General features: G+C 40.6%; 1 protein-coding gene across 1 annotated transcript in view; it reads right to left on the bottom strand.

Annotated features, from left to right (window-relative positions):
- Positions 1-17,554: 17,554 nt before the first annotated feature.
- Positions 17,555-27,680, bottom strand: part of LOC126412698 (forkhead box protein K1-like) — a 279,864-nt gene continuing 269,738 nt past the window's right edge. The window contains exons 4-5 of the mRNA XM_050082415.1: positions 26,445-26,682; positions 17,555-18,288 (exon numbers count right to left, since the gene is read on the bottom strand). Of these exons, the coding sequence (XP_049938372.1) occupies positions 18,071-18,288; positions 26,445-26,682 (456 nt within the window). The 3' untranslated portion in view covers positions 17,555-18,070. The remainder of the gene's footprint in view (positions 18,289-26,444; positions 26,683-27,680) is intronic.

Below are 27,680 nucleotides of genomic sequence, written 5' to 3'. Positions count from 1 at the left end.
ATTCAAACGAATAAAATTCATGAAGTAAGACACTTCGATATTGTTTTAAAAGAAAAAAAAATATTTAGGATCGCAAAAGGTTTGAACTCTTTCCCTTTCGTTTACCAGCCCAACGCCTTAACCGTTACGCTAGCGCAGCTCGTTCTGTAACGCATCTACATAAGGACTCTAACAGGTCACGCAAAATTCTGACAAACACTGTTGGTATGCCTATGAATTACTCGCACTTCGTCGAAGTACAATAGGAAATAAACAATTACCGCTGTTCTTTATTGCGAAAAAGCGGTTCGTGAAATTGATACAAACACCTTTCCTTGCTATCGCCTGAATTAAGAGTCTTATTGCTTGTTTGGTTTAATTAATTAATAGAAAATGAAGCAATTGGTATAAAGAATGGTTTTTCCAAACTTTCAAAAAACAAAGTCTGCTATCAAGACATTGCTTTTGTTCTATTACTTTGTTTATGACTGAACGTTTTTAAAACTGAAGACACTTGTCCGTGCTCTGCCCTGCAGTCAGATCTGGCAACGTCATTCTCTGTTCATTGGCTGACTGTATTTTTTGACGTCAGATGCGCAGAACGAACCTAAACTCGGCCGCCAACATACATGACGCGCACTTTAGTGCCGCATGTGTCATGTGTGGCACCTTTGATGATCGCGACATCCAGGACATCGGGGCAGCCACGAAAGACCCCAGCACCATCGTGTCATGTTGTTGGGCCACTTGCAGTAGTCTCCTCCCACTCGTCACCATCACCAGGGAGTTCCATTCTGGGTGCTTGGCATTGGAGTCACTGCCATTGAATAAGTTGCCTTGCATTGACTGCAGCATGTGGAAGTTGTGCGGTTGCAGCAGCCATCCTGGTTGTCGATAAATGGCCACAAACTTCACCTGGCCCTGTGAGATGTTGACCACAACACCAGTAGCCTCTACTGTGGTCAACTCTGGCAACTGGAAGGGATAGTGGTGTAGTGATGCTTTCACATACACCACTGTTCCGCCACCCGCTGTCTCTCGTTCATTGCGGTAGTGCCAAAAGTTTGGTGCCCGCACGTGTACTCCTGGTTTCAAGCAAGTTTCAGTGATGAGGCAGAGGTCCACGGCCTTGTCATGCAGAAACTGCCAAAACTTGCCAGCTTGGTCTCTAATACTGTTCACATTCCATATGCAAACGGTTAGCTCCAGTATTGTGTTATCCATGATGTGGGGCAGGGGCTGCTCGTGTGCTGGTGACCTGTTTGGCCGCAGTCAGGCAGATACAGTCATCCGTAGTAGCTGCAGGATGAGCTGCTTAAATTCTCACAGCATCTCATACAGTTCGCTGGGCACAGCTGGCATTTCCATCGTCTGCATCATTGGAGGCAGGGTTGCTCAGCAGGTTTCAAAGCAGTGGTGTCACTGGTAGTCCGCCCACCCCATATTCCATCCAGTTTCCTGCCCTGGCTGTCATGGGCTCTGCTGCTGGTGCTGTGTTGACAGGTGCGGGCTGCTCTGTCTGCCGTCCACGCCCCTGGACATCTGAGCAGAAGGGGGGCAGAAATCCTCTAGACTGGTATCTGGTGTTGTTGTCATCAGTGACATGAGAGTAGTGGCAGCCACGGTGAAGCTCCTGCCTGCCTGCACAGGCCTGGAGGGAACAGATTGCCCCCCTGGCTGCTGCTCTCGTAAAAGCCGTGTAGCCTCTGTAGTTTGCTAATGCATCTCTCTGCGGTTGCAGCAGGCCAGAGTTCTTTTTGGGGAATGGACACTCCCTGCTGAGACACTTTCCTGCGAATTTGATGCAGCATGAGGTAATCTGGCAGTATTTCATGATGTCAATTCCTTGACAGTAGTACATGTTCACCACACAAAAAGATACACAAAGAAACGTAGATGTCACCAGATGAACAAACTAGAAATCAGATAGACCATATATTGATTGACCGGAGGCATGGATCAAACATAATGGATGTTAGGAGCGAATAAAGAGCTGATTGCAATTCAGACCATCATCTAGTGAGATTTAAGTTGTAGAGACAAAGGATCTCACTATTGAGTAAATAAAAAGGCCACAAACAGGAGTTTTTTGACATTAAGAAACTAAAGTCATAAGAAATCGGAGAGCATATCAGATGAAAATAGAAGAGGGAATTAAGAATGATACCTACACATCATTTGAACGTATAGAAATATCTACATCTACATTTAAACTCCGCAAGCCACCCAACTATGTGTGGCGGAGGGCACTTTACGTGTCACTGTCATTACTTCCCTTTCCTGTTTCAGTCGCGTATGGTTCGCAGGAAGAACAACTGCCGGAAAGCCTCCGTGCGCGCTCGAATCTCTCTAATTTTACATTCGTGATCTCCTCAGGAGGTATAAGTAGGGGAAGCAATATATTCGATACCTCATCCAGAAATGCACCCTCTCGAAACCTGGACAGCAAGCTACACCGTGATGCAGAGCGCCTCTCTTGCAGAGTTTCCCTCTTGAGTTTGCTAAACATCTCCGTAACGCTATCACGCTTACCAAATAACCCTGTGACGAAACGCGCCACTCTTCTTTGGATCTTTTCTATCTCATCTGTCAACCTGACCTGGTATGTATCCCACATTGCTGAGCAATACTCAAGTATAGGTTGAACGAGTGTTTTGTAAGCCACCTCCTTTGTAGATGGACTACAGTTTCTAAGGACTCTCCCTATGAATCTCAACCTGGCACCCGCCTTAACAACAATTAATTTTATATGGTCATTCCACTTCAAATCATTCCGTACGCATACTCCCAGATATTTTACAGAAGTAACTGCTACCAGTGTTTGTTCCGCTATCATATAATCATACAATAAAGGATCCTTCTTTCTATGTATTCACAATACATTACATTTGTCTATGTTAAGGGTCAGTTGCCACTCCCTGCACGAAGTGCCTATCTGCTGCTATCTTCCTGCATTTCGCTGCAATTTTATAATGCTGCAACTTCTCTGTATTTGTTAAGGGTAGGTTGCCACGCCCTGCACCAAGTGCCTATCCGCTGCTATCTTCCTGCATTTCGGTGCAATTTTCTAATGTTGCAACTTCTCTGTATACTACAGCATCATATGTGAAAAGCCGCATGGAACTTCCGACACTATCTACTAGGTCATTTATGTATATTGTGAAAAGCAATGGTCCTATAACACTCCCCTGCGGCACGCCAGAGGTTACTTTAATGTCTGTAGACGTCTGTACATTGAGAACAACATTGCTGTATTCTGTTTGCTAAAAACTCTTCAATCCAGCCGCACAGCTGGTCTGATATTCTGTAGGCTCTTACTTTGTTTATCAGGCGACAGTGCGGAACTCTATCAAACGCCTTGCGGAAGTCAAGGAAAATGGCATCTACCTGGGAGCATGTATCTAATATTTTCTGGGTCTCATGAACAAATAAAGCGAGTTGGGTCTCACGCGATCGCTGTTTCCAGAATCCATGTTGATTCCTACAGAGTAGATTCTGGGTTTCCAGAAATTACATGATACGCGAGCAAAAAACATGTTCTAAAATTCTACAACAGATCGATGTCAGAGATATAGGCCTATAGTTTTGCGCATCTACTCGGCGGCCCTTCTTGAAAACTGGAACTACCTGTGTTCTTTTCCAATCATTTGGAACCTTCCGTTCCTCTAGAGATTTGCGGTAATAATGTGGAACCAATGTAATACTGCAATCCCTGAGGCAGCTGGGGAGGTTTTGGGACATGTACAGGCTCAAAGGAAGGCAGATTGGTTTGATGAAGAACGTATGAGAAGAATTGAGGAGTGTAATATAGCATGAATGAAATTATTTCAGAGAAGAACTAGAGCAAATCTCAATGAATATAATGACAAGCACCGTGTAGCAAAGAGGGTTTGCAGAAAGAAGAAAAGAGCACTAGAAAAGAAAAAAATTGGAAGAAATTGAACAGCTAGGAGAAAAAAAGAAAGTACTTGAAATGTACCAAAAGATTGAAGAAGGAAAGGCTGGGTTTCAAGCCAGAACAAATACATATAGAAATAAAGAAGGGGATTTGATAGGGGAGAGTAATAGAATACTCGACAGATGGGCAGAATACTTCCAAGAGTTACTGAACCCAGATGTAGAAGGATTAGAACAAGAAGAAGTGGTGGAAATAACTTATTATGGACCAGAGGTCTTAACACCAGAACCCACACTGGAGGAAGTGATACAAGCCATTAAGACCTGAAAAAATAATAGGGCATCTGGAGATCAGATCCAGGCAGAACTTCTCAAATATGGTGGGAAAGCATTGTGGAAAGCAATACATAAAGTAATGCTGAACATCTGGCAGGAGGAGAGTTTGCCAATGGAGTGGAAAACGGCTATTATGTGCCCCAGACATAAAAAAGAGATAAGTTAAACTGCCAGAATTGCCAAGGAATATCCCTGCTAAATATTACATATAAAGTGTTCTCCAAGATCCTAACTAGGACGCTTATTCCCTATGTGGGAGAGAGAATTGGATACTATCAGGGTGGCTTTAGCAGAAATAGGTCACCAACTGTCCAGATATTCACATTATGCATAGTACTTGAATTATGTTATGAACATCTAATAAACATACATCAGCTTTATATCGATTTTAAACAAGCCTATGATAACATCTCAAGAGTGACATTGCAGAATGTGATGGAAGAGGCAGGAATACCTAAGAAGCTTGTTAAACTTACTATGATGATCCTCAGTGAAACCTACTGTAAAGTAAAATCTCCAGAGAAGTGGAAGTGAAGAAGAGACTGAGACAGGGTGACAATATCTCCTCACTGCTATTCAACCTCTGCCTAGAAAAAGTTTTGAGCCAGATAGAGATAAATAGAGGAGGAACCATTTTTAATCGTTCACTGCAGTACCTTGCCTATGCAGATGATGTGGCATTACTCAGACAAAACACTGCTGTGCTGGCTGATGCCAGTCAACAACTGGAGAGAGGTGCAAGGGAACTTGGCCCAGTAGTCAATGTTGAAAAGACCAACTATATGGCAATCACCAACCAGCGAAACCTACCAAATTCAGAATAGCCAACAAGGAGTTTGAAAGGGTGAGAGACTTCAACTACCTCGGATTGACTATCACAGAGACAAATGACATCAGCAGCGAGGTGAAAGCTAGAAATGCAGCTGGCAACAGAAGCTACTTTACCACACTACCCATGCTTAGGAGCTCACTCCTACCCCGCAAAACTAAAATCCTCATTTACGAAACAATTATAAGATCAGTTTTATGTATGGTGCCAAGACATGGACCATGCCTGCAAATGAGAAAAGGATCCTTAGCATTTGGGAGAGAAAGGTTCAGCACAAAATATACAGCCCAATATACGATCAAGAAGATTGGTGCATCCGTACGAATGCAGAATTAGAACAACTTTTTGAAGAACCTGACATTATCACTACCATTAAAATAAGAAGACTGTGATGGGCAGGACACATGGTCAGAATGGAGGAAGATAGAACATGTAAGAAGATTTTTGATGGCAAGGCTGGAGACAGATGACGGAAGAGACATTCCAGAAAGAGATGGGTAGATGGAATTGAAGAAGACATGAAAAAGCTGGGTGTCAGAGCATGGAGACGGAAAGCCATGGACTGGATAGAATGGCAGGATATTGTGATGCAGGCCAAGGTCCTCCAAGGGCTGTAGAGCCGAGTAGTAGCAGTAGTAGTAGTAGTAGTAGTAGTAGCTCCCAGAGGTGGCAGGATTCACACTGAAAGGCAGTTTTTGAAAAACCACCTTCAGCATCTTCACTGGTTCATACGAATATGTGAAGGAATTGGAGCGCTTTGCATGCTTTGTCAGGCCCATCACACATTGGTAGTCGTCCACAGTGTGGTTGATTGTGCGGTACAGGTCGTGGCCTGCCATCTATGTCGTGAAACCCCTCTTCACCACCTGCTTGATCTTCGTTTTGAACTCCTTGAAGGTGACGTCCCACTGGATGCCAACCGGTGGGGGAGGGAGCGCTCTCTTCTGCTGTTGTGCGTCAGATGCATCCCTCCCCCTGTTGTGTCAGGGAGACAGTTTAAGCAGTTGGCGGTGTTTACACCGCCTGCTGCTGGCCCTGGCATGTGCTTCCTAGTGGGCCTCATGGACTCGTCTTTGTGCACTGCAGGCAGGGTCTTGGTCCCCTTCCATGATGTCTTCTGCTGTGTGCACACTATCGGCCCACTGCTGGAGGTGCCAGTGGTGGGGTGCTTTGGGGCCACATCCAGCATAGCATCAGCAGGACACTTCCGGCAGGTGCACTCTGAAGCAACATTGTCAGCTTGTTTCTTTGATTTTTGGGCTCCAGGGATGAGCCCCATCAGGAATTGAAAGTTCTTGCCACCTCCATTGTGGCTGTTGTTCCCCCATTTTTGGGGTGTCTCAGCACGCCGTTGCTGGTTTCAGCCACAGGTCATCCAGCAGTGGCTTCTCTGATGTTGATGGAAGTGGATGAAGCTGCCTGCAGCCCTCCTACATCCAGAATCTGTGTGGTGGTCATCGAAGGCAGGCCGTTGTTTGTCATCAAAATGCGCCAACACATCTTCTTGGCACCACTCTTCGTGCGTCGATTTGACGTAGGTGGCAGGTGGGATCACTCATCTCACCAGCCAAGGCTGGGTCCACATAATGACTCCTCAATGGTGTAACAGGGACGCCTATCTTGGTATCGTGGTCCATCGTAGGTAGCGGACAGGTAGGCAGCCGCCTCGGCTTCCACGAGAGCAAGCTCTCACGACAGTCGCCTTCCCATGCTGCTCATCTCAGTGGTGCGGGCCACCTCTGCATAGCGATTTTCCAGGTCCAGCTCTTGAGCCATCTCTTGATCCTCGTCCGTGTGCTGGGTTGTTGTAGTTGGGAGGCCAGATGGGTCTACCAACTGAGTGAGCTCAGCTGGACAGCAATCTGCCATACCCTTCGCTTTGTTGCTACAGTTTGCACGCAATGGCATCTTGGCGCGGGACCTTGCCATTTAATTAACATGGTTGCTTGGAGCGGTGCGCACCATGCATTTGTGGTCAAAGCATTTTACAAGAACAATGACAGCGCAGAGGAGGTACATATAGAATTCTGCTGTAATTTTAATTTAGGGCACTACAATCATGTGCCATCAGCACATGCAATTAAAACATGGATACGTAATTTTGAGGAAACTCGTACAGCAATGGAAAAGAAACCTCTTGGCTGCGTGCAAACCATTCGTACACCAAACAATATCGAAGCTGTTCAAGATGCTGGCATAAGAAGCCCACATTGGTCAATATGCCACCACTCAGCATCTTTACAGTTGCATAGTTCAAGTGTTTGAAGAATATTAGTACAGGATTTGCATTACCAACCATACAAGTTGCATATCATTCAGGACTGAAACACAAGGATCATGTTTTGTGATAACAGTTCTGTTAATTAATGCTTCAAAAGATAAACTGCAGATGTCAGACAAAGCCCATTTCCACCTCAGTGGATTTGTTAACACACAAACAAATTTTAGATATGGGGCACAAGACAATCTTACAGAGCTACGTTAGTGCCCATTCCACAGCAACAAAGTTACTGTGTGGTTTGCTGTGCCATCATGTGGTGTGATAGGCCATTATTTTTTTTTAGTTTGAGAATGGCCATGAAGTTATAGCCACATCGAATCATCATGTTGCCTTGCTTGAAGCCTTCCTTGTGCAATGGCTACAAAGATTTCCACACATTACCGACACAGCCCCGTTCAACAAGATGGGTCAATATCATGCACAGCATGAAAATCACTAGCTGCTGTATGCCAGTTGTTAGGGGAACATGTAATTTTGAGAAATGGTAACAATCAATGGCCTTTCAGATCCTCTAATCTGTCAGCTTGTGATTTCTTTTTGTGGATCACCTTAAAGGTAAATTGTTTCTTAGCCAACCTGCAACAACAGTATAAATGAAAGCCAAGATTCGAGAAGCAATTGCCAGTTGGGAAGTTATGTCAAACAATGAACAATATAATGAAGAGACTGCAGGAATGTTTGCGTAGAGGAGCAGCTCACCTGCAAGATGCCATCTTCGAAAAATAAATTGTACTGTATGTATTCTAAAATGGCATTTTGTTTACTATTAAATGACATAAAATATTTTTAAAAAATTTGTGTTTATGGAGTTATTTAATTTTTCAAAATTTCCCATTTCTTTGACTCACACTGTATAGCATCACATATATTCTGTGTGAAGAATATCAAACTGAATAAATGTAATTGATTAAATGGTACCATTAGTAAATGAAGTAAATTAATGAAGAATTGTTTCATTTTGAAAGATGCTGTGTAATTTTTTACTAGCAGGGTAAAAGTTTAAAAATTTATGTAATACTTTGTGTCCCAGAATACTGTTCCTGTGATTTGAAAGTTAATAGTGAAGAAATTAGAACTAGATGGGACTTAGTATGTGAAGCTGTGAGTGTGAAGCTTACACACAGCCACTCTATTATGAGGTTGGTTTGAAAAGTTCTCGGAACAGAACAGGAAAAAAGTACTTACATCACCAAAACTTTTTTAATTTTTCAATGTAGTCTCCTTGTAGATTAATTCACTTGGTCCAACGATGTTCCAGTGCCTTGATCCCATCTCAAAAATGAGTTTCTTTCAGGCCTGCAAAATAGTTGTCATCTCTGCCTATCAGTTCTTCGTTTGAAATGAATCTTCATCCACCAAGAAAAATTTTCAGTTTTGGGGATACATGGAAGTCTGACGGAGCCATATCAGGTGAATATGATGAGTGTAGCAACAATTCATACCTTAGTTCACGTAATTTTGCCATGGCGATGGCATGTGTGCATTGTCTTGGTGGAAGATGACTTTTTTCCTTTCTAAACCCGGCCTTTTTTCCTGTATCTTATGTCGCAGTTTGTCCAGGAGCTTAGCATAGTATTCTCCTGTAATTGTTTGGCCAGTGGGGAGATAGCCTACAAACAGAATTCCCTTTGCTTCCCAGAACACTGAGGCCATGACCTTTCCTACCGAGGGAATTGTCTTTGCTTTCTTTGGTGGTGGAGAATCAGCATCTTTCCACTGCTTTGACTGTTGCTTTGTCTCTGGGGTATAGTAGTGCACCCAAGTTTCATCTATGGTCACAAATTGGCACAAAAAACTTTGTTCATTTCTCCTAAAATTGGCCGATATGTCCATTCTCATGCATTTCTGATCCAGCGTCAAGAGTCGCGGCACCCATCTTGCAGATAATTTTTTCATTTCTAATTCTTCAGTTAAAATGTGATATACCCTTTCAGATGACATCTGGCAAGCGTGAGCAATTTCACGCACTTTCAGTCGGCGATCCTCCATGACCATTGTGTGCACTTTTGCAATGATTTCTGGAGTAATGACACATCTTGGCCTACCACTGCGGGGATCATCATCTAAGCTCTCCCGACCAAATTTAAATTCCTTTGTTCACTTGGCAACAGTTGAATATGAAGGAGTGAGTCCTCCAGTATATTCTGGAAATCGGCATGAATGTCCTTTGCTTTCATAACTTTCTTTATGAAATACTTAATCACTGCTCGAATCTCAATTTTTTTCCATCTTCGCAAATCACTACGTAGGAACAACAACAGAGCCACATCACCACCACGGCTCTCTTTCAAGAGCACTGACGTGGCACATGTTTACTGGAAACAGTCCAATGAATATCACATGAATAACGTGTTGCGCTAGTGCTGACCTCTCATGGTAACTGCGAGAACTTTTGAAACTACCCTCGTATTTTTAGTGCAGTCGCACTCATTACCTGCTCCACTGAATTTCCATCAGAATATTTCCATTTGAGCAACATCCATATATTTGGAATATGACAGAGGTACAGAAATAATCAGGGGCAGAATTTGATAATATTTTTTCGGGTATAACAGTTATACGATTATGTGCCAAGATGGGGGGGGGGGGGACATCCACCTCTTTCCCCTCCACCCTTACCACAGCTGAGTCCTTCTCAATGAGGAATCTAAGTGGCCTGCTCCTTCTTCCCAAACCTATCCCTCATTTCTCCCTAAGGAAGGAAATAGGTCCAAAAGCTAGGTGATAATGCTTTTTTTACCTCTCTCTTAAGTAAGTCTTGGTAATAATGAAATTTTGTTCCCTGAAAGTAAGTAACATTCAGCCATTCAGTGTTTCATTACTTTAGAGTTACACAGGTGAATATTACTTTTGATAAAAAATATCTGAATAATGTACGTGGAAAGATCATTCACTATTTTCCTGGTATGCAACAGCAAGGAACATGTGATCTGATTGTCTTGCCTGATGAGGCAACATTTAAATGCACAGAACAGCCAGTCAATGAAGTCCGCAGTGTTCTGGAGTACAGAGTCAGTCTTCTTTCGATTACCATGTGGTGCAGGGTTTGTTACTAGGAAGAACTGGGTTTTGTTAAAGGTAATACACATTGCAGGACATGCTGCTCCCAAGTGTTCACTGACATTAGATAAACAAACCACCCCCTCCGCCCCCCCCCCCCCTCTCTCCAGCAAGATGCTGCTATGTGATATTGCTGCTAACACACTATGATACAGCATTTGTTGGAAGCTGAATAGAGAGATGAGGAAATGTTGAGTCTTCATCCATTTTCCAGACCTGAAACGTATTTGCTTATCGACGACACACGTGCAATTATATCACAGATACTGGATACCATAAAATATGTGACTGTGACTGTTCATTAATTCTTAAACATGGAAATTGTAGTTTATATTTGTTGCTTTGTTACTGAGGTTAAAAATTCCAGGAAGTTTCCTTCAGTGAGGTGTAGAATAACTTCCATGTCAATAACCATACAGTGAAGATATTAGGTAATAGACAGTCACAACAAAAAGACTGCTAAACAAGTAAGCTTTTGGCCAAAAGGCTTTCTTATGAATTAGACAACATATGAACACATTCACACGAATGCACCTCAAACACAAATGACGCTATCTCTGGCTGCTGAAGCCATACAGTGGTCATGTGCATGTGAGTTGTGTTTGCTGAATGTGTGTGTGTGTGTGTGTGTTTGTGTGTGTGTGTGTGTGTTGTCTACTTGAAGGAAAAAAAAAAAAGGATAGCCTTTTGGACGAGAGCTTACTTCTGTGCAGTCTTTTTGTTGTGGCTGTCTGCAACTCAGCATCTCTACTATATACTGAGTAGCGGTCTATCCTTTACACAATATTGTGATTATTCCATCCTCGATTTTCCATTTTTTAATTTAACCATCTACATAATTGAGGGGCCCAGTGGAAAAGGGGCACACCACCTGCGTAATGATTTTGTGATTTTGGTTCAGGAAGACGGCCAATGCCATCTAGTATCGTTGATGGGAACTTCTAGCACAGAGAGCATATTATATTTGCTGTTAAAAAGGACTGACACAGTCCCAGTGGAAAAGGGGCCCGTGCCAACAGTATTTCTGTGTCTCATGAGTCAATTCGTCTCATTGGTTGACCTGGTTTCAGAAAGCCAATCAGAAAGCGTTTCTCAAATGTTGTTCGTATGTTTCCAATATGTCAGCAACAGGTGTTGCTATTAATGTTACTCATGAAGAAAATGCAACAGTACATTAAAAAAAAATTGTAAAGAAAATGAGTGGAAAGATAATGAAAGGAAGAGGTTAAGAAACAATGGAAAAGAACATAAATCCCAAAAAAATAAGATTGTGCCCAGAAAAGTGTTTCTTAGTTCCAGTGATCCATGCTGAAAAACTAGTTTCTGCAAATACTCAACACTGAATGAAGAGCAGGAGGCGATTTTTATTGAGTTTTATCGGTTGGGAGATTATAATAAGCAAAATGCTTATTTGGATTAGTGCGGCCTAATAAGTGCAAAAAAAAAAAAAAAAAGTGTGTCCAAAGAAGAGGAAGGTTCCAACAGTAAGCCAAAGGAAGGTTTCTTTCAGGTATTTTATTTGTGACACTCCAGTTACCGAGGTTGAAGTAGGACTGCATTTTTAGCTGTTCATGCTATTTCTGTTAAACATTTGAGGACTGTCCGTAGCAATGAAGACAGTGACACTGAGAGTCATGAATCTACAACACATGTATCTTTACATACACCTAGACAGGATAGTAGAGGCAAGCATTCTAACAGACCTCATGCCATTGATAACGAGAGAAGAAATAAGGTTAGAAATCACATCGAAATGTTTCCAAGGTACATATATAGTAGGACGCAGAATTCAAACAACTCGTACATAAACTCTGTTCATTTGATTGCTGGAATGTGTCATTCATACTGTGAAGATCTTAAAACTACAGAAGAAGTCCCAGTGAAACAACATCTGTATGAACCATTTTCAACATGGAATATAATATTAGTTTTAAATTGCTGTCAAGTGATACTTGTCATATTTGTAATTCTGCTAAGGCACATGAAACACCGAATCCACAGACACATAAAACTACACCTTTAGATAGTTGAAGCTGCATATAATGCTCTGAAAAGTGACTCAAGTGAGTCAAATCAGGGTGGTAGTGATGCACTCGTTTTGTGCATGGACTTACAGCAAGCACTGCCAACATCATATATTTCAACAAAAACACTTTTTATAAGAGACAACTTTGGACATATAATATCTGTATTCACCGCTGCAGTGATGAGAAGGCAGTGATGTGTGTCTGGTCTGAAGATGTTGCATCTAGAGGAGCCGATGTGTTTTAAAGGCTTTAGACATGGTGAAGGAAGAACATCATCGAAGTCTCATCATTTATTCTGATTCGTGTGTTGGACAAAATAAAAACTACATTATCCTAGGTCTGTGGTTGTACCTCCTAGATAAAAAAATGTTTTGATGTTGAGCACAAATTTCTCCTCCCTCGTCACACCTTCCTGCCATGTGACAGGGAGTTTGGAGTTAATTGAGAAGCCGAAAAGGAAGACACAGGCTGTGTACACTCCAGCAAAATGGGCTGAACTTATAAGAAAGGGCAAGCAAAAGAACCCATTCATTGTGGTTGAAATGAAGAAAGACGACTTTGTTTCTTTGTCATGTGTAATGAACAGTATCGCCAAATGTAACATTACTGAAACTTCCTGGTAGATTAAAACTGTGTGCCGGACCAAGACTTGACCCAGGACCTTTGCCTTTCATGGGCAAGTGCTCTACCAACTGAGCTACCCAAGCACGACTCATGCCCCATCCTCACAGCTTTCGCAGGAGAGCTTCTGTGAAGTTTGGAAAGTAGGAGACGAGGTACTGGCGGATTTAAGGCTGTGAGGAAGGGGCGTGAGTCGTGCTTGGGTAACTCAGTTGGTAGAGCACTTGCCCACGAAAGGCAAAGGTCCCGAGTTCGAGTCTCGGTCCGGCACACAGTTTTAATCTGCCAGGAAGTTTCATATCAGTGCACACTCTGCTGTAGAGTGAAAATTTCATTCTAGTAACACTACTGTTGACAAAAAGCCTGCAGACATCAGAAACGCAACAATGTTTAGATTAGTGAGCAGTGAACATTCTGTATGTATCAAATATTCACACAGTCGAACTGAGAAACCTGTGCAAGTTAGTAAAGTGTTGTGGATGAAGCTTGCAGACTGCCAGTTAGTTCCTAAGTATCCAATTGGACATCAAATTAAGGCAGCAAAGTTCAAGGACCTTCAAAGCTTACTGCAATTTGTGCCTCCAATATATTCAAGTTTTTATCAGTCATTGATAAGTGATGGTAGTGACAATACAATGGAACCGAAAAACATTGATGGAGTTTGACTATTAATGACATGCTATGTAATGTGTCTACATGTCAAGGACTTCATTTTTTGCACTTTAAATTGTAATAAAGTGGCCTAATATTTAATAGTACTTGCAAAACACAATCTAGTTACTGCAACAACTGTTTGTATCACAGCAGGAGTGCACATTACTATACAAAATCATATTTCCGTAATTCCCATTTCCTGACACAACATACTCTGGTGGCATGTGCCCCTTTTTCACTGGGCCCCTCAATTAATGCCTGCATTTAAATGTCATTATCTTTGACTTTTTGGAAGTAAGGTATGGGAAGCTCATAAAAGCCACATTAAGAATTTTGTAATTTGTTAGGGGTGGTCAGGGTGAAAGTGGGGAGATATTCTACAGGTTCTATGGTTTAATATGAGGGCACCCAATAATAACTGGAATTCTAATGCTGTGCATCATATACTTGCAATACCAGGTGCTGCGCCACCAGAGGGTAGTGGTAGTGATAGTGATTAGTGTGGTTTCTCTGGCAATTCGTTAAGTTTGCATATACTGCAGGTGTGACACGAGAAAATGGTTACTTATTACAAACAACGTGTGGTTGTGAAATTTGTTTTACTCAGCAAGGATTCAGGGAAAACTGTTGTGATTATGCAGACAGGTTACAAAGAACATTCTTTTAGTAAAACTCAAGTGTACAAATGGTTTTCTTGGTTTAAAAAGGAAGTAAAGGCCATTAAAGATAGCCCCATTCCGGTCACCCTCCAGCTGCTCAAAGCGAGGACAACATCGGCAAAATCCATGATCTGATCAATGGACACAACACAGGACAATCAACCAGCTAGAGGATTTACCCAGGTTATCGTGGAGCTCAATTGAGCGCATTTTGACCGTTGATTTGGCAATGCAGAGAGTGGCAGCAAAATTTGTGCCTAGACTTCTCACCAGAGATCAAAGAAATCATCACAGTCAAGCCTGTCATGAAATGGAGGACACATTCAAAGACAATCCAAATTTTTTCAACAATCCAGGAAGTAAACATCAGTCAACTCAATGGAAGTCAACTGGCTCGCCTTGTCAAAAAAAAAAAAAAAAAAAAAAAAAAAAAAAAAAAAAAAAAAAAAAAAAAAAAAAAAAGAGGGTCCGTAGATGAAACTGAATGTAAAGACAATGTTGATCTGTGTTCTTTTATATCAGAGGGATCATACAAAGAGAATTCATCCCTCAAAGCCAGACAGTAAACCAAAAATTCTATTTGTAGGTTGTGACAAGGTTGCGCTTAAGTTTGACACAAAAATGTCCAGCTTTGTGGAATTTTAGCGAGTGTTCCTGCATCACGATGACACTCCCATGCACACAACTCTCAGTGTTCCCCAGTTTTATTGCCTCAATAAAGATGGCTACCTTGGCCCATGCATCGTATTCACCAGATTTAGCACTCTAAGACTTCTTCCTGAAAGGGAAGCATTTTACCAATATCGAAGACATAAAATGCATTGGCATGAAGGTGCTACCAGTTATCAAAGAGGATGAATTTAAAAGGTGCTTCCAACACTGGAATGTACAATTAGACAAGTGCATTAATTCTAATGGAGCGTACTTTGAAGGAGATTAAAGTTGTACTTGAAAAACAGTAAAGTAAGTGCTTTTACAAAAAAAAATTCCAGAGGTTTTGGGGTCACCCCTCATATGTGGTTTCTTGTAAGTACAATAAATTACATGAATACATGACTATTCCTTGTTAGTATAAGTAACAACCTGTTATTGACTTTTGCATATAATGGAGATTAAATGAATATATTTGATTCATTTGATCAAGATTGTATTAAAGTTAAAAGCCCAAACAAGCTCATAGCCAAAAGAGTATTTCCTCTGTGAATCAATGATAATGCAAGGAATTATACCAGGAATAGAAGTATGAACAAGATTGGCACGGGAGCTTTGAGTCTCTTAGAAGCCTACTACTAAATAGAAGTAGGAAACCGGAATTTCCTTGTAGATGGTGCCAGCCTCCAGTGTAGGGCTCATCAGACTGCATCTGCAGCACCATCTGCTTCCTGTAACAACTCACGACGAATGTCAACATACAGTAACCCAAGTTCCTTACATCGGTATCTGTCTCAAACCTGTAAACATGTCGAGTTTAGTGCCTACAAACTACGATTTGTGGACAGCATTAGTTTTCTGATATCATTTGAAGAAAACTGCTGCAAAATCGCATTGAATGCTTGTCGAAGCTTTCGGCAAACATTCTCTTGGGACAACGTAGTGTTTTGAGTAGTTCAAAAAATTCAGAAGTAGTGATTTTGACATGAGAAACAACGAACCAGGAAACCACCGAAAAAGTTCAAAGACAACAAATTCCAGGCTTTATTGGATGAAGATGATACTCAAACTCAAAAGGAACTCACTGAACAATTGAATGTGCCACAGAAAGGCATTTCTCTTTGGTTGAAAGCTATGGGAAAGGAGCAGAAAGTGGGAAAATGGGTTCCACATGAACTGAATGAAAGACAGAAAGCAAGTTGAAAGACCACTTGTGAAATGTTGCTCACCAGATAGAAAACAAAGCCGTTTCCGTCGAATAGTGACAGGTGACGAAAAATGGATGTATTTTGAGAATCCTAAGCATCATAAATCATGGGTGAATCCAGGTAAAGCTTCGACATCCACTGCAAGACCAAATCACTTTGAAAAGAAGGCAGTGCTCTGTGTTTGGTGGGATCAGAAGGGTGTCATCTATTATGAGCTGCTAAAAACTGGCGAAACCATTAACGCTGATCGCTACCGACAGCAAATGATCGATTTAAATTGAGCATTACATGAAAAACGACAGGAATATGGGAAAAGGCAACACACAGTCATATTCCTCCATGATAATGCCCCTTCACACACAGCAAATTGGGTCAGAGAAATGATTGTGTTCAGTTGGGAAATACTAGGGCATGCAGCTTATTCTCCAGGCTTGGCTCTGTCTGATTATCATCTATTTGCATCACTGGGGCACACTCTTGCTGAACAATGCTTCATTTCATATGAAAATGTACAAAAATGGATCATTGACTGGTTCACTTCAGAAAAAGAATTGTTTTTTTGCCGTGGTATTCTTAGCGTGCCAGAGAGGTGGGAGAAATGTATAAATAACAATGGAGATTCTTTTGAATAAAATATTGTTTATCAGTTTCAAACGACAGACGTGTAATTTATTACAATCAAATTCTGGTTTCATACTTCTACACCTGGTAAACAATCTGAAAGCAATATCACCCCATACCAAGTCAGAAAAAAAAGGGGTAAGGAATATTATAAAGACCATGACAAGTTTAGCATATCTGTTTTTTCAACTAAGGTAGTGTCACATATCTAATGAACTCAATGTCTATGAAATGTGTAACTTAACTATTCCTTTCCTTTAATTATTTATACGTGCTTAACTTTCATTCACTTAGTCTAGGCGCACAAACTTCTCTCACATTTCACTTATAAGCTGCACTCCCTGAAATTCCATATGAAATTCAATACTTTATGCTGTTTCAAATCTACTGCGTGTCAATGTGGTGAGAAAATTATCTTTGTTTAGGAACATCACTGCCATAATACTTTACAAGAATACTGTAAATCTGTTCAGGAGTATCACTGTTGTGGTAATAGTGTAAAGACTTCGTTATGGTATTATGAATCATGAATTACAGAGCACAGATGATTCAGTACAATATTGTAAATGGTGGCCTCTGCATTTACAACATGTTTGGGAGAATGTTATATAGGGAGAATGTCATATAAACATGATACAAATAAAGAAAAACATGTAAGTATGGAAATAAGTCTTACAAATATTGTCTTTATTTTGCAAGTGTCAAGGTTGATGTAACATAAGAGAGCCACTGACACATCACAGCCTATTTTCCAATCTTAAGTACAGTAGGACTAGATATACTCTTGCACAAGTTCACCAGTACACGATGTGTCACACAGTATAAACTGTCCATAAAGCAGTTATATTAAAACATGCATACATTTATTAGCTCAATCATATCATATTGCACTAAAAGTGGAACACTTGCCATGTCATATTATAAAAGTTGACACTGAGTTTTCTAATTAAGAACATGTGAAAGTAAACACAGAACCTTTGGCCTTTGTATTCTAACTATGGACGGAAGTGATAAATTGCAGCAAACAACTCGTTAAATAGTCTATCGAGCTTTACACCACTTCAGCTGGCAACTCACAAACGTGTGTCGAATAAAATAATGCCTATGCTGTGTTAAAGTATATCACATAAAACAATATTAACCCTTACATTAACTATATTATTTAGCTATTACAAGTTTGGAAGATAATCTTATTTTGTCTTTCCAACTACATGATAGCACATTCAGTTTGGAAGAAACAAGATAACTCAGACCAACAGCTGAGAAGTTGTCACATCAGAATATTGGAAGCCCAATTCTTCAGCAAATAAGTTGCCATCTGTTGTTACAATTTCAGCATCAGTCATGTTTAGTTCCAAAGAAAGCCCAGGTGGCAAATCTGCAACCACAAATGATATATCGGAATCTCTGTCGAGGAGTCCTGATTCTTGAACGACGACATCTTTTGAAACAGGGTTCAGGAACTCTGAAAAAAGTATACAAATTAATTTCTTGACTATACAGATTCAAAACATCTGCACATACTAAGAAGTAGTGTTAAAGGAAGAGCAGGAACAAGAAAAATTCTCTTCGATTTAGTGACAAGAACTGATTTTTTGGTCTGCTGCTTCACACTTAATTGCGACTGCAAAAATTATGTAACTTAGCAGTCTATTCTGTGACTACTGCACAGTGTGATATTGTACATAACATATTTTAAATTGACTGGGGTGAACTGTTAAATTTGCTTGTAATATAAAAAGAATTCAATGTACAGAGATTAAATAAGTTTACTAATTTATTGATGATAAATATGTAAAAACTTTAAGTGCTGTTTCAAAGATCTACATTTGATTACAATTTTATGTACAAGGCTTTTCAAACTATGGGACTGCTCACAATCAATATCACGAGTATATTGTTTCCAACTGTATCTGTTATTTATAAAGTGTATTTTGCCACTTCTTGTTGGCTTATTTCCTTAATTTTGCTAGTACTGCAATACCGACAATTATCTATCTGCAAGATGCAAAATCCTTTTCAGTGAGGTAAAAATCATGTCAGAAAGATTCATTGTATACACATAAAATTTTCTGGTTGGCAGAATTTCATGTACAAAAATTCTCAAAGCTTTAAATTTTAAAATTTATAAGTGGAAAATATATGTTATAGTGACCTATACAACAAACTATGAAAGAAAGTTATTGCATAAGGATAGACCTGCCCCATGAACCACGGACCTTGCTGCTGGTGGAGAGGCTTGTGTGCCTAAACAATGCAGATAGCCGCACTGTAGGTGCAACCACAATGGAGAGGCCAAACATGTGGTTCCTGAAGAGCAGTAGCAGTCTTTTCAGTAATTGCAGGGACAGCAATCTGGATGACTGACTGATCTGGCCTTGTAACATCAACCAAAACGACCTTGCTGTGCTGGTGCTGTGAACGGCTGAAGGCAAGGGTAAACTAGAGCCGTAATTTTTCCTGAGGGCTTGCAGCTCTACTGTATGATGGAATTCTCCTAGGCAAAATATTCCAGAGGTAAAGTAGTCCTCCATTCGGATCTCTGGGCGGGGACTACTCAGGAGGATGACATTATCATTAGAAACAAACCTGGTGTTCTACAGATTGGGGCATGGAATATCAGATCCCTTAATTGGGCAGATAGGTTAGAAAATTTAGAAAGGGAAATTTGAAGTTAGACATGGTGTGAGTTACTGAAGTTTGGTGGCAGGAGGAAGAGGACTTCTGGTCAAGTGAATACAGGGATATAAATACAAAATCAAATAGGAGTAATGCAGGAGTAGGATTAATAATGAATAAAAAATAAGAATGCAGATAAGATAGTATGAACAGCATAGTGACCACATTACTGTGGCCAAGATAGACACGAAGCCCACACCCACCACAGTAGTACAAGTTCATATTCCAACTAGCTCTGCAGATGATGAACACATTGAAGAAATGTATGCTGAGTTAAAAGAAATTATTCAGACAGTTAATGGAGATGAAAGTTTAATCATGATGCGGAATTGGAATTTGATAGCAGGAAAAGGAAGACAAGGAAAATAGTAGATGAATATGGGCATTGGGAAATAAATGAAATAGGAACCCTCTGGTAGAATTTTGCATGGAGCATAATTTAATCATAGCTAACACTTGGTTTAAGAATCATGAAAGAAGGTTGTATAAATGGAAGAGACCTGGAGACATCAGAAAGTTTCAGATTGATTATACACTGAACGAGCACACCAAGTGCCTAACACAACATGGCAGGAGTGCGACTAATGTCTGAAGTAGTGCTGGAGGGTATTGACACCATGAATCCTGCAGGGCTGTCCATAAATCCTGAAGAGTGGTGGAGGTGGTGATTTCTTCTGAACAGCATGTTGCAAGGCGTCCCAGATATGCTCAATAATGTTCATATCTGGGAAGTTTGGTGGCCAGTGGAAGTGTTTAAACTCAGAAGAAAGTTCCTGGAGCCACTCTGTAGCAATTTGAGAAGTGTGGGGCAGTGCACTGTCCTGCTGAAATTGCCCAAGTCCGGCTGAATGCACAGAGGAGATGAATGGATGCAGGTGATCAGGCAGAATGTTTAAGTACACGTCACCTGTCACAAGTCATGTCTAGACATATCAGGAGTCCCATATCACTCCAACCGCACACACCCCACACCATTACAGAGCCTCCACCACATTGAACAGTCCTCTGCTGACATGCAGGGTCCATGGATTCATGAGGTTGTCTCCATACCCGTACATGTCCATCCACCTGATACAATTTAAAAGGACACTTGTCAGACCAGGCAACATGTTTCCAGTCATCAACAATCCAATGTCAGTGTTGATGGGCCAAGGCGAGGCGTAAAGCTTTGTGTCATGCGGTCATCAATTATACACAGGAGGGCCTTCAGCTCCAAAAGCCCGTATCAATGATGTTTCATTGAATGGTTCACATGTTGTCACTTATTGATGGCCCAGCATTGAAACTGCAGCAATTTGTGGGAGGGTTGCACTTCTGCCACACTGAATGATTCTCTTCACTCGATGTTGGTCCCATTTTTCTTTTTCCAGCTACAGCAAAGTTGGAGATTTGATGTTTTACTGGGTTCCTGATACTCACAGTGCACTTGTGAAATTGTTGTACAAGAAAATCCCCACTTCATTGCTATACCTCGGAGATGCTGCGTTCTATCGCTCATGCACCGACTATAACACTACATTCAAACTCAGTTAAATCTTGATAACCTGCCATTGTAATAGCAGTAACCGGTCTAACAACTGCGCCAGACACTTGTCTTATATAGGCGTTACCGACAGCAGTGCCGTATTCTGCCTGTTTACGTATCTCTGTATTTGAATACGCATGCCTGTACCAGTTTCTGTGGTGCTACAGTGTACAATGGTACGACAGAGAGTTTGGAACCAGATCTGCAGATGTGAACTCTGTCCACAGTTTATTGGTTATGAACCGTAGATTGAAAATAAAAAAATCTGCAAGATGGTAGGAATTTAAGGAGATGGGACCTGGATAAACTGGTAGAACCAGAGGTTATAGAGAGTTTCAGAGGGAGCATTAGGGAACGATTGACAAGAACAGGGGAAAGGAATACAGTAGAAGAAAAATGGGTAGCTTTTGAGAGATGAAATAGTGAAGGCAGCAGTGGGTCAAGTACGTATAAATACAAGGGCTAGTATAAATCCTTGGGTAACACAAGAGATATTGAATTTAATTAATGAAAGGAGAAAATATAAAAATGCAGTAAATGAGGCAGGTGAAAGGAAATACAAACGTCTAAAAAATGAGATTGACAGAAAGTGCAAAATGGCTAGAGGACAAATGCAAGGATTTAGAAGCACTTGTTACTAGGGGGAAAGATAGACGCCACTTACAGGAAAATTAGAGAGACCTTCGGAGAAAAGAGAACCACCTGTATGAATATTGAGAGCTCAGATGAGAAACCATTGTAAGTGAAGAAGGGAAAGCAGAAAGATGGAAGGAGCATATAGAGGGTCTATACAAGGGAAATATACTTGAGGGCAGTATTATGGATATGGAAGAGAATGTAGATTGAAATGAAATGGGAGAGACAATATTGCATGAAGAATTTGACAGAGCACTGAAGGACCTAAGCCAAAACAAGGCCCCAGAAGTAGACAACATTCTGCTAGAACTACTGCTAGTCTTGGGAGAACCAGCCATGAAAAAACTCTTCCATCTGGTGACCAAGATGTATGAGACAGGCGAAATACCCTCAGATTTCTAGAAGAATATAATATTTCACAGGTGTGAAAATTACTGAATTATCAGTTTAATAAGTTACAGCTGCGAAATAACTAGTGTGAATTCTTTACAGAAGTGTGGAAAAACAGGTAGAAGCTGATCTTGGTGAAGATCAGCTTGGATTCCAGAGAAATGTAGGAACACGTAGGGCAGTACTGACCCTACGACTTATCTTAGAAGGTAGGTTAAGGAAAGGCAAACCTACGTTTACAGAATTTGTAGACTTAGAGAAAGTATTTGACAATGTTGACTGGAATTTCCCTCTTTCAAATTCAAAAGGTGGCAAAAGGCTGTTTACAATTTTTACAGAAACCAGATGGCAGTTATGAGTTGAGGGGCATGAATGGGAAACAGTGGTCGAGAAGGGAGTGAGACAGGGTTGTAACCTATCCCCAATGTTATTCAATCTGTATATTGAGCAAGCAGTAAAGGAAACATAAGAAAGAATGCTGAAGTTTAGATGGGTAGTTCATGTAACTAGTGAGTAGGTACTGAATAGAATTGGGGAGAAAAGAAATTTGTTACACAACCTGACCAGGAATAGGGATCAGTTGGTAGGACACATTCTGTGTCATCAAGAGATAACAAATTTAGTACTGGAGGGAAGTGGGGGTGTGGGAGGCGGATGGTAAGAGTTGTAGATGGAGACCAAGAGATGAATACAGTAACCAGATTCTGAAGGATGTAGGTTGCGATAGTTACTTGGAAATGAAGAGGCTTGCACAGGACATGGTAGTATGGAGATCTGCATGAAACCAGTCTTTGGACTGAAGACCATAACAGCAACAAGGACAGATTCTGCACTGACGCAATTGGATCCACTTTCATCAGTTAAGTACTGGTTTGTTACAATATAGGCATCCAGGACTGATGGTAAATAAGGTGTAAATCAACAGAGTGAAACATTATTACACACTATATAAGAAGATCATGCTAATTAACTTTTATTAATTTGCTACATACCTATTTTTGACCATAATATCTCCAAACAAACAAAACAGTCAGCACAAATGTTGCAGTTCTGGGAAGAAGTTGCTACTTTCTCGGTTGTACCGAACAGCCTTTGTTTATTGACAGATATTTGCTAAATACCTAAATAAGTATAACAATAAAAATTACAGCTGTCCAAATGCTAAATGACAAGAGATATACTACTGTTCGCATTGCCCACTTGTCATGTTACTAACCGGGGTTTTTAATCATCAACTCTGGTTAATTCATGGTTTCGGTATCTAATAAGGTATTGTTTAAAGCTTCTAATGGATATCCAAATATCCCCAATGACCTGCCCTACATTTGCAGACATCTTTTTAAATCCCTCTGAATTGGAATAGACAACACTAATCTCCAATCTTGGGCATGTAAGAAAAAAGTACATGGAAATTATTTTTCAGTCTTGCATTATTATTTTGTTAATCATAGTTAATCTATAAATCACTTTCTAATCTATCACACAAATACCACTGAACAGTGATTATAATGGGAACTGTGTGAAACAATTCAAAGATCCCTGAAGGTGTCTCTTTAAAAAGTGCTGTTTTCTACTTTACATAATATTCCTATTACTTGTTTTCACTTAACTCACTTTTTATACACATCTGGTACATAGGTGCTGCTGCCATTTAAAAGTGATACTCCATTAGTGTGCCCATTTACACTAAAATTGAATTAGTTACATCTGCCTAATATTGCGTATCTCAAACTTTTTCCCTGTTGGTTGCAACGATAAATGCATCATGGCATGGACTCAATGAGGTATCACGAGACAGAGAGCCATCCTGATCCATGATCAATCAGTTGCACCTACACCTCACACAGATTAGTTGAAGCTGAGTCCAAGGTATGCATTTCTTACTCAACAACATCCCAGAGACGCTCAACAGGATTCACATCTGGTGACCAGCCACACATCGTCACATTCACAGCATGTTCCTCAAATTATTCTTACACAGTTGAGGAGCTATTGGGTGGTGTGTTGTGTGGCTGTAGATGAACAGATGGATGCCAAGAATAGAACTGTTGGTGAATTTGCAGTTACAAATGAAAATTTGTGACAGACTGGGAATTCCTGCTTTTCATGAGCAGTTTCTGTAACCATTATGCTATCTGAGAATGTGCTACAGGCCCAACCCAAAACTTCATTGTCACTTATGTTCCCAATTATGATTTCAAGGAGTACATCTGGTAGAAGTGTTTGGCATATCTGAACAGTCTGCCAGTATCATTTTATTAAATTTCAGCTTCACTGCTTTCATCCCCATTCATCCATTCATTTCAGTGCATTTAATTTATTTCGTAGAACAGTCAGTGCAAATGTATTATGGGTGCTATTTCATCATGTATGTTTTTCCTGCTCTGTTAGAAAGCAGGATGTTATCACTTCATGTTAGCGTTACTGTGTGCCAACTAGTGCAAAGAGCTGTCAGTCCAGGCAACATTTTTCCATGCACAAAACACCAAAGGGCAATGTTACTGTGCCTACACTTGTCACTGTGCCCCGTTATTAGCAATATGGAATGGTAAACATGTGGAGACAGTATTACAGCAAGTTGCACCCAATATCAAGGACGCATTTCTGGATAGTGTAGATGCTCACTAATTATTGTAACATAGCATTAGATCGATACGAGATATGTTGCAGCAGTGTCTCTCTACCTAATGCTACAATCCATGAGAGTGGACACCAAACTCTGTCATCAACACATTGCAGCCCACAGTACTGGACTCACTTGGTGGTGGTGGTGATATTCCCCAAACTGAGACATCTATGGTACATTCTTAAAACTGTAGCATGTGAAATGCCCAGTACTTGCACTACCTTAGATATTACCGACACAATGGGCACCTACAATTTGGCTGTGATGATATGGTGTACTTTTCCCATCACAAGGTCTGACAACATCCCAGTTATGTATCATAATGAACTATTCCTTTCACTGTGGCGGCAGGTGTTTTCTATTTCCGGCACAGCTGCTGTCTCTGATTTAATTGCTTGTGAGTGTACTTGCCATTTACTAAAAGGTGGTAGGAGTAGTAATGATGTTAATGACTCTTGACTGCACATTGTTATTTCTAATGCTGGGTACTATTTTATCTATTTCGTTATGGCAGCAATGCTTTCTCTGTTATCTGTTAAGCCAACAGTTTATTATCTAACATGGCAGTATCAGTTGGAGTAACAATACAATTAAAATACATGCTGTATTCAGTTCTTGTTCCAGATTATTCATAATTTTTCTTAAACACATCCATGCAGTTAACTATATTTCAGGAAGTTGAGGTACAGCAAGCATTGCTACAATTACTACCACTTCACAGCTTAGCCTCCCATCCTCGTTGATTGGTGGAGGAAGAGGGACTGTCCTCCTGAGACATTATGGTTATAAACTTTGAGAAATGGAAATGTTAAGCAATTTGTGATGCAATACATGTCTCATACATGTGGCCTGCAATGGAAACTACCAGTTATGACTGCTGCTTTTTTTTGTGAATCTTACAGGAGTACCTTTTCAGTAAATCACAGATCACATTACTGGTTGTCAGTGTTGTTTATATAAGTTACTTCATAAGGTGGTACAGTTGGTATGACATTGGCCACACTCTCTCAAGAGTGTTCCAGCTATAGTCAGGTTTCCTGTAAATCAATGCAGGATGATTTCTTCAAGATGGCGATGGGTGATACCCTGTTCCATCATTGTCTAGTGCTATCTTCACCCTTAGTCAAACTCTACTTCATTTCCAGTGGTGATTTGTTAAAACCTGATCATTCAACCTTGCATTGTAGGCTGCAAAAAATTAACTGACCGGTTTTGGAATAGGATGATCTCACATCACTGCACAAAAGTTTGTTGGTATAAATTAGTCTGCGTATCAGGGCAAGTGAAAGTAAATAACTTTAAACACTTTATAACAATGAAAAATCCTGCATGGAATATTGTGAAAAGGATAGTGGAGATGCTGAGTCGCTGATAGGCACACCAAAGAAGACTGTCACACAACAAAGGCCTTGTTGGCCGAAAGCTTATTGTGTGACAGTCTTTTTGCTGTGCCTATCTGTGTCTCAGCATTGAAACACTTTCTCGTCTTTAATAAATATATAATTTCCACCTTAGTTGCTTGTTGCTAGCCAAGTTTCCCTTTCGCTATGATCTCTGTCCCATATTGTATTTGTCTTGTCGGTGTTTGTGGTTTCTTGCACTGATACTTTAGTCAGTATAAAATTTTTGACTCACACTTGTCATTTTATTGGGGAAAGTGACATTCTTCAGACAATTATTGCACTTTCCTTGGTAAGAATGTGTGGCCTATACACCTGATTTCAGAAAACCATAAGTGAGAACAGGTATAAAATAGTTTACTTGCCTTCCTTGTGAGGTTGTACTAGATACTGCACCTCCACCTCCCTCTTGACACCACTGAGAATCTCTCCAGCTGATTGCTCCAGGGTGATTTCTTCTGTGGCACACTCACACTCAGGAAGTAGTATATCCTGTGGAAGAACTCGATTTTCCTTATTATCTTCAATGCTGGCAGTGGCAGCTGCTGTCTCATCCTGTGACACTTCACTTCGTAGATACTGCTGCATGGCTTGTTGCTTTTTCTGAAAGATGTGATCAAGTATTAGTTCAGTTTATTTACAGCATTTGTGGGAGTAATTTTCTATCAAAGCACAGTGTAGAAAGGGAAAAGTTGGTTCAGTAAGGAATATGTTTGCTGAATCACCAGTGTACTCAAGCGTAAGTGTAGTATAAATAAAATCTCTTGGCAAAGTAGTAAAATTTCTCAGGGGAGCACAACAAGTCAGGTATGGCAATATCTGACATTTCTGTAATAGAAAAAGCACAAACTGTATTGACGATGCCATGGTTTTGATTCTGATGAAAAAAAGTTCTGCAACCATTATGAGTAATATGGATTGTACACTGAGGAAACAAAAGTCATGGGATATCTCCTCATATCATGTCGGACCTTCTTTTGCCTGGCGTAGTGCAGCAATTTGACGTGACATGGACTCAGCGAGTCATTGGAAGTCCCCTGCAGAAATACTGAACAATGCTCTCTCTAAAGCCATAATTGCTGTGTTCCATAAATGTTCGACAAGATTCATGTTGGCTGATCTGGGTGGACAAATCATTCACCTGAATTGTACAGAAATTTCTTCAAACCAGTCATGAACAACTGTGACCTGGTGACATGGTGCACTGTCATCCATAAAAATTCCACCATTGTTAGGAATGTGGAGTCCATGAATGGCTGCAAATGGTCTCCAAGGAGCTGAACATAACAATTTCCAATCAATGATCAGTTCAGTTGGACCATAGGACCCAGCTGATTCCATGTAAACACAACCCACACCATTATGGAACCACCACAGCTTGCGCAATGCCTCACTGACAGTTTGTGGGGTTTGAGCCATACTTGAACCTTACCATCAGCTCTTAGCAACTGGAGTCAGAACTCATGTGATCAGCCCATTGTTTTCCAGCCACCTAGGGTCCAGCTGATATGGTCACCAGCCAATGAGATGTGCTGCAGACAATGTCATGTTGTTAGCAAAGGCACTCATGTATGTCATCTGCTGCCACAGTCCGTTAACGC

The sequence above is a fragment of the Schistocerca serialis genome, chromosome 7, assembly GCF_023864345.2.
Source record: "Schistocerca serialis cubense isolate TAMUIC-IGC-003099 chromosome 7, iqSchSeri2.2, whole genome shotgun sequence".
Classification (NCBI taxonomy): Eukaryota; Metazoa; Arthropoda; class Insecta; order Orthoptera; family Acrididae; genus Schistocerca; species Schistocerca serialis.
This window is presented reverse-complemented; position numbering and strand designations above follow the sequence as displayed.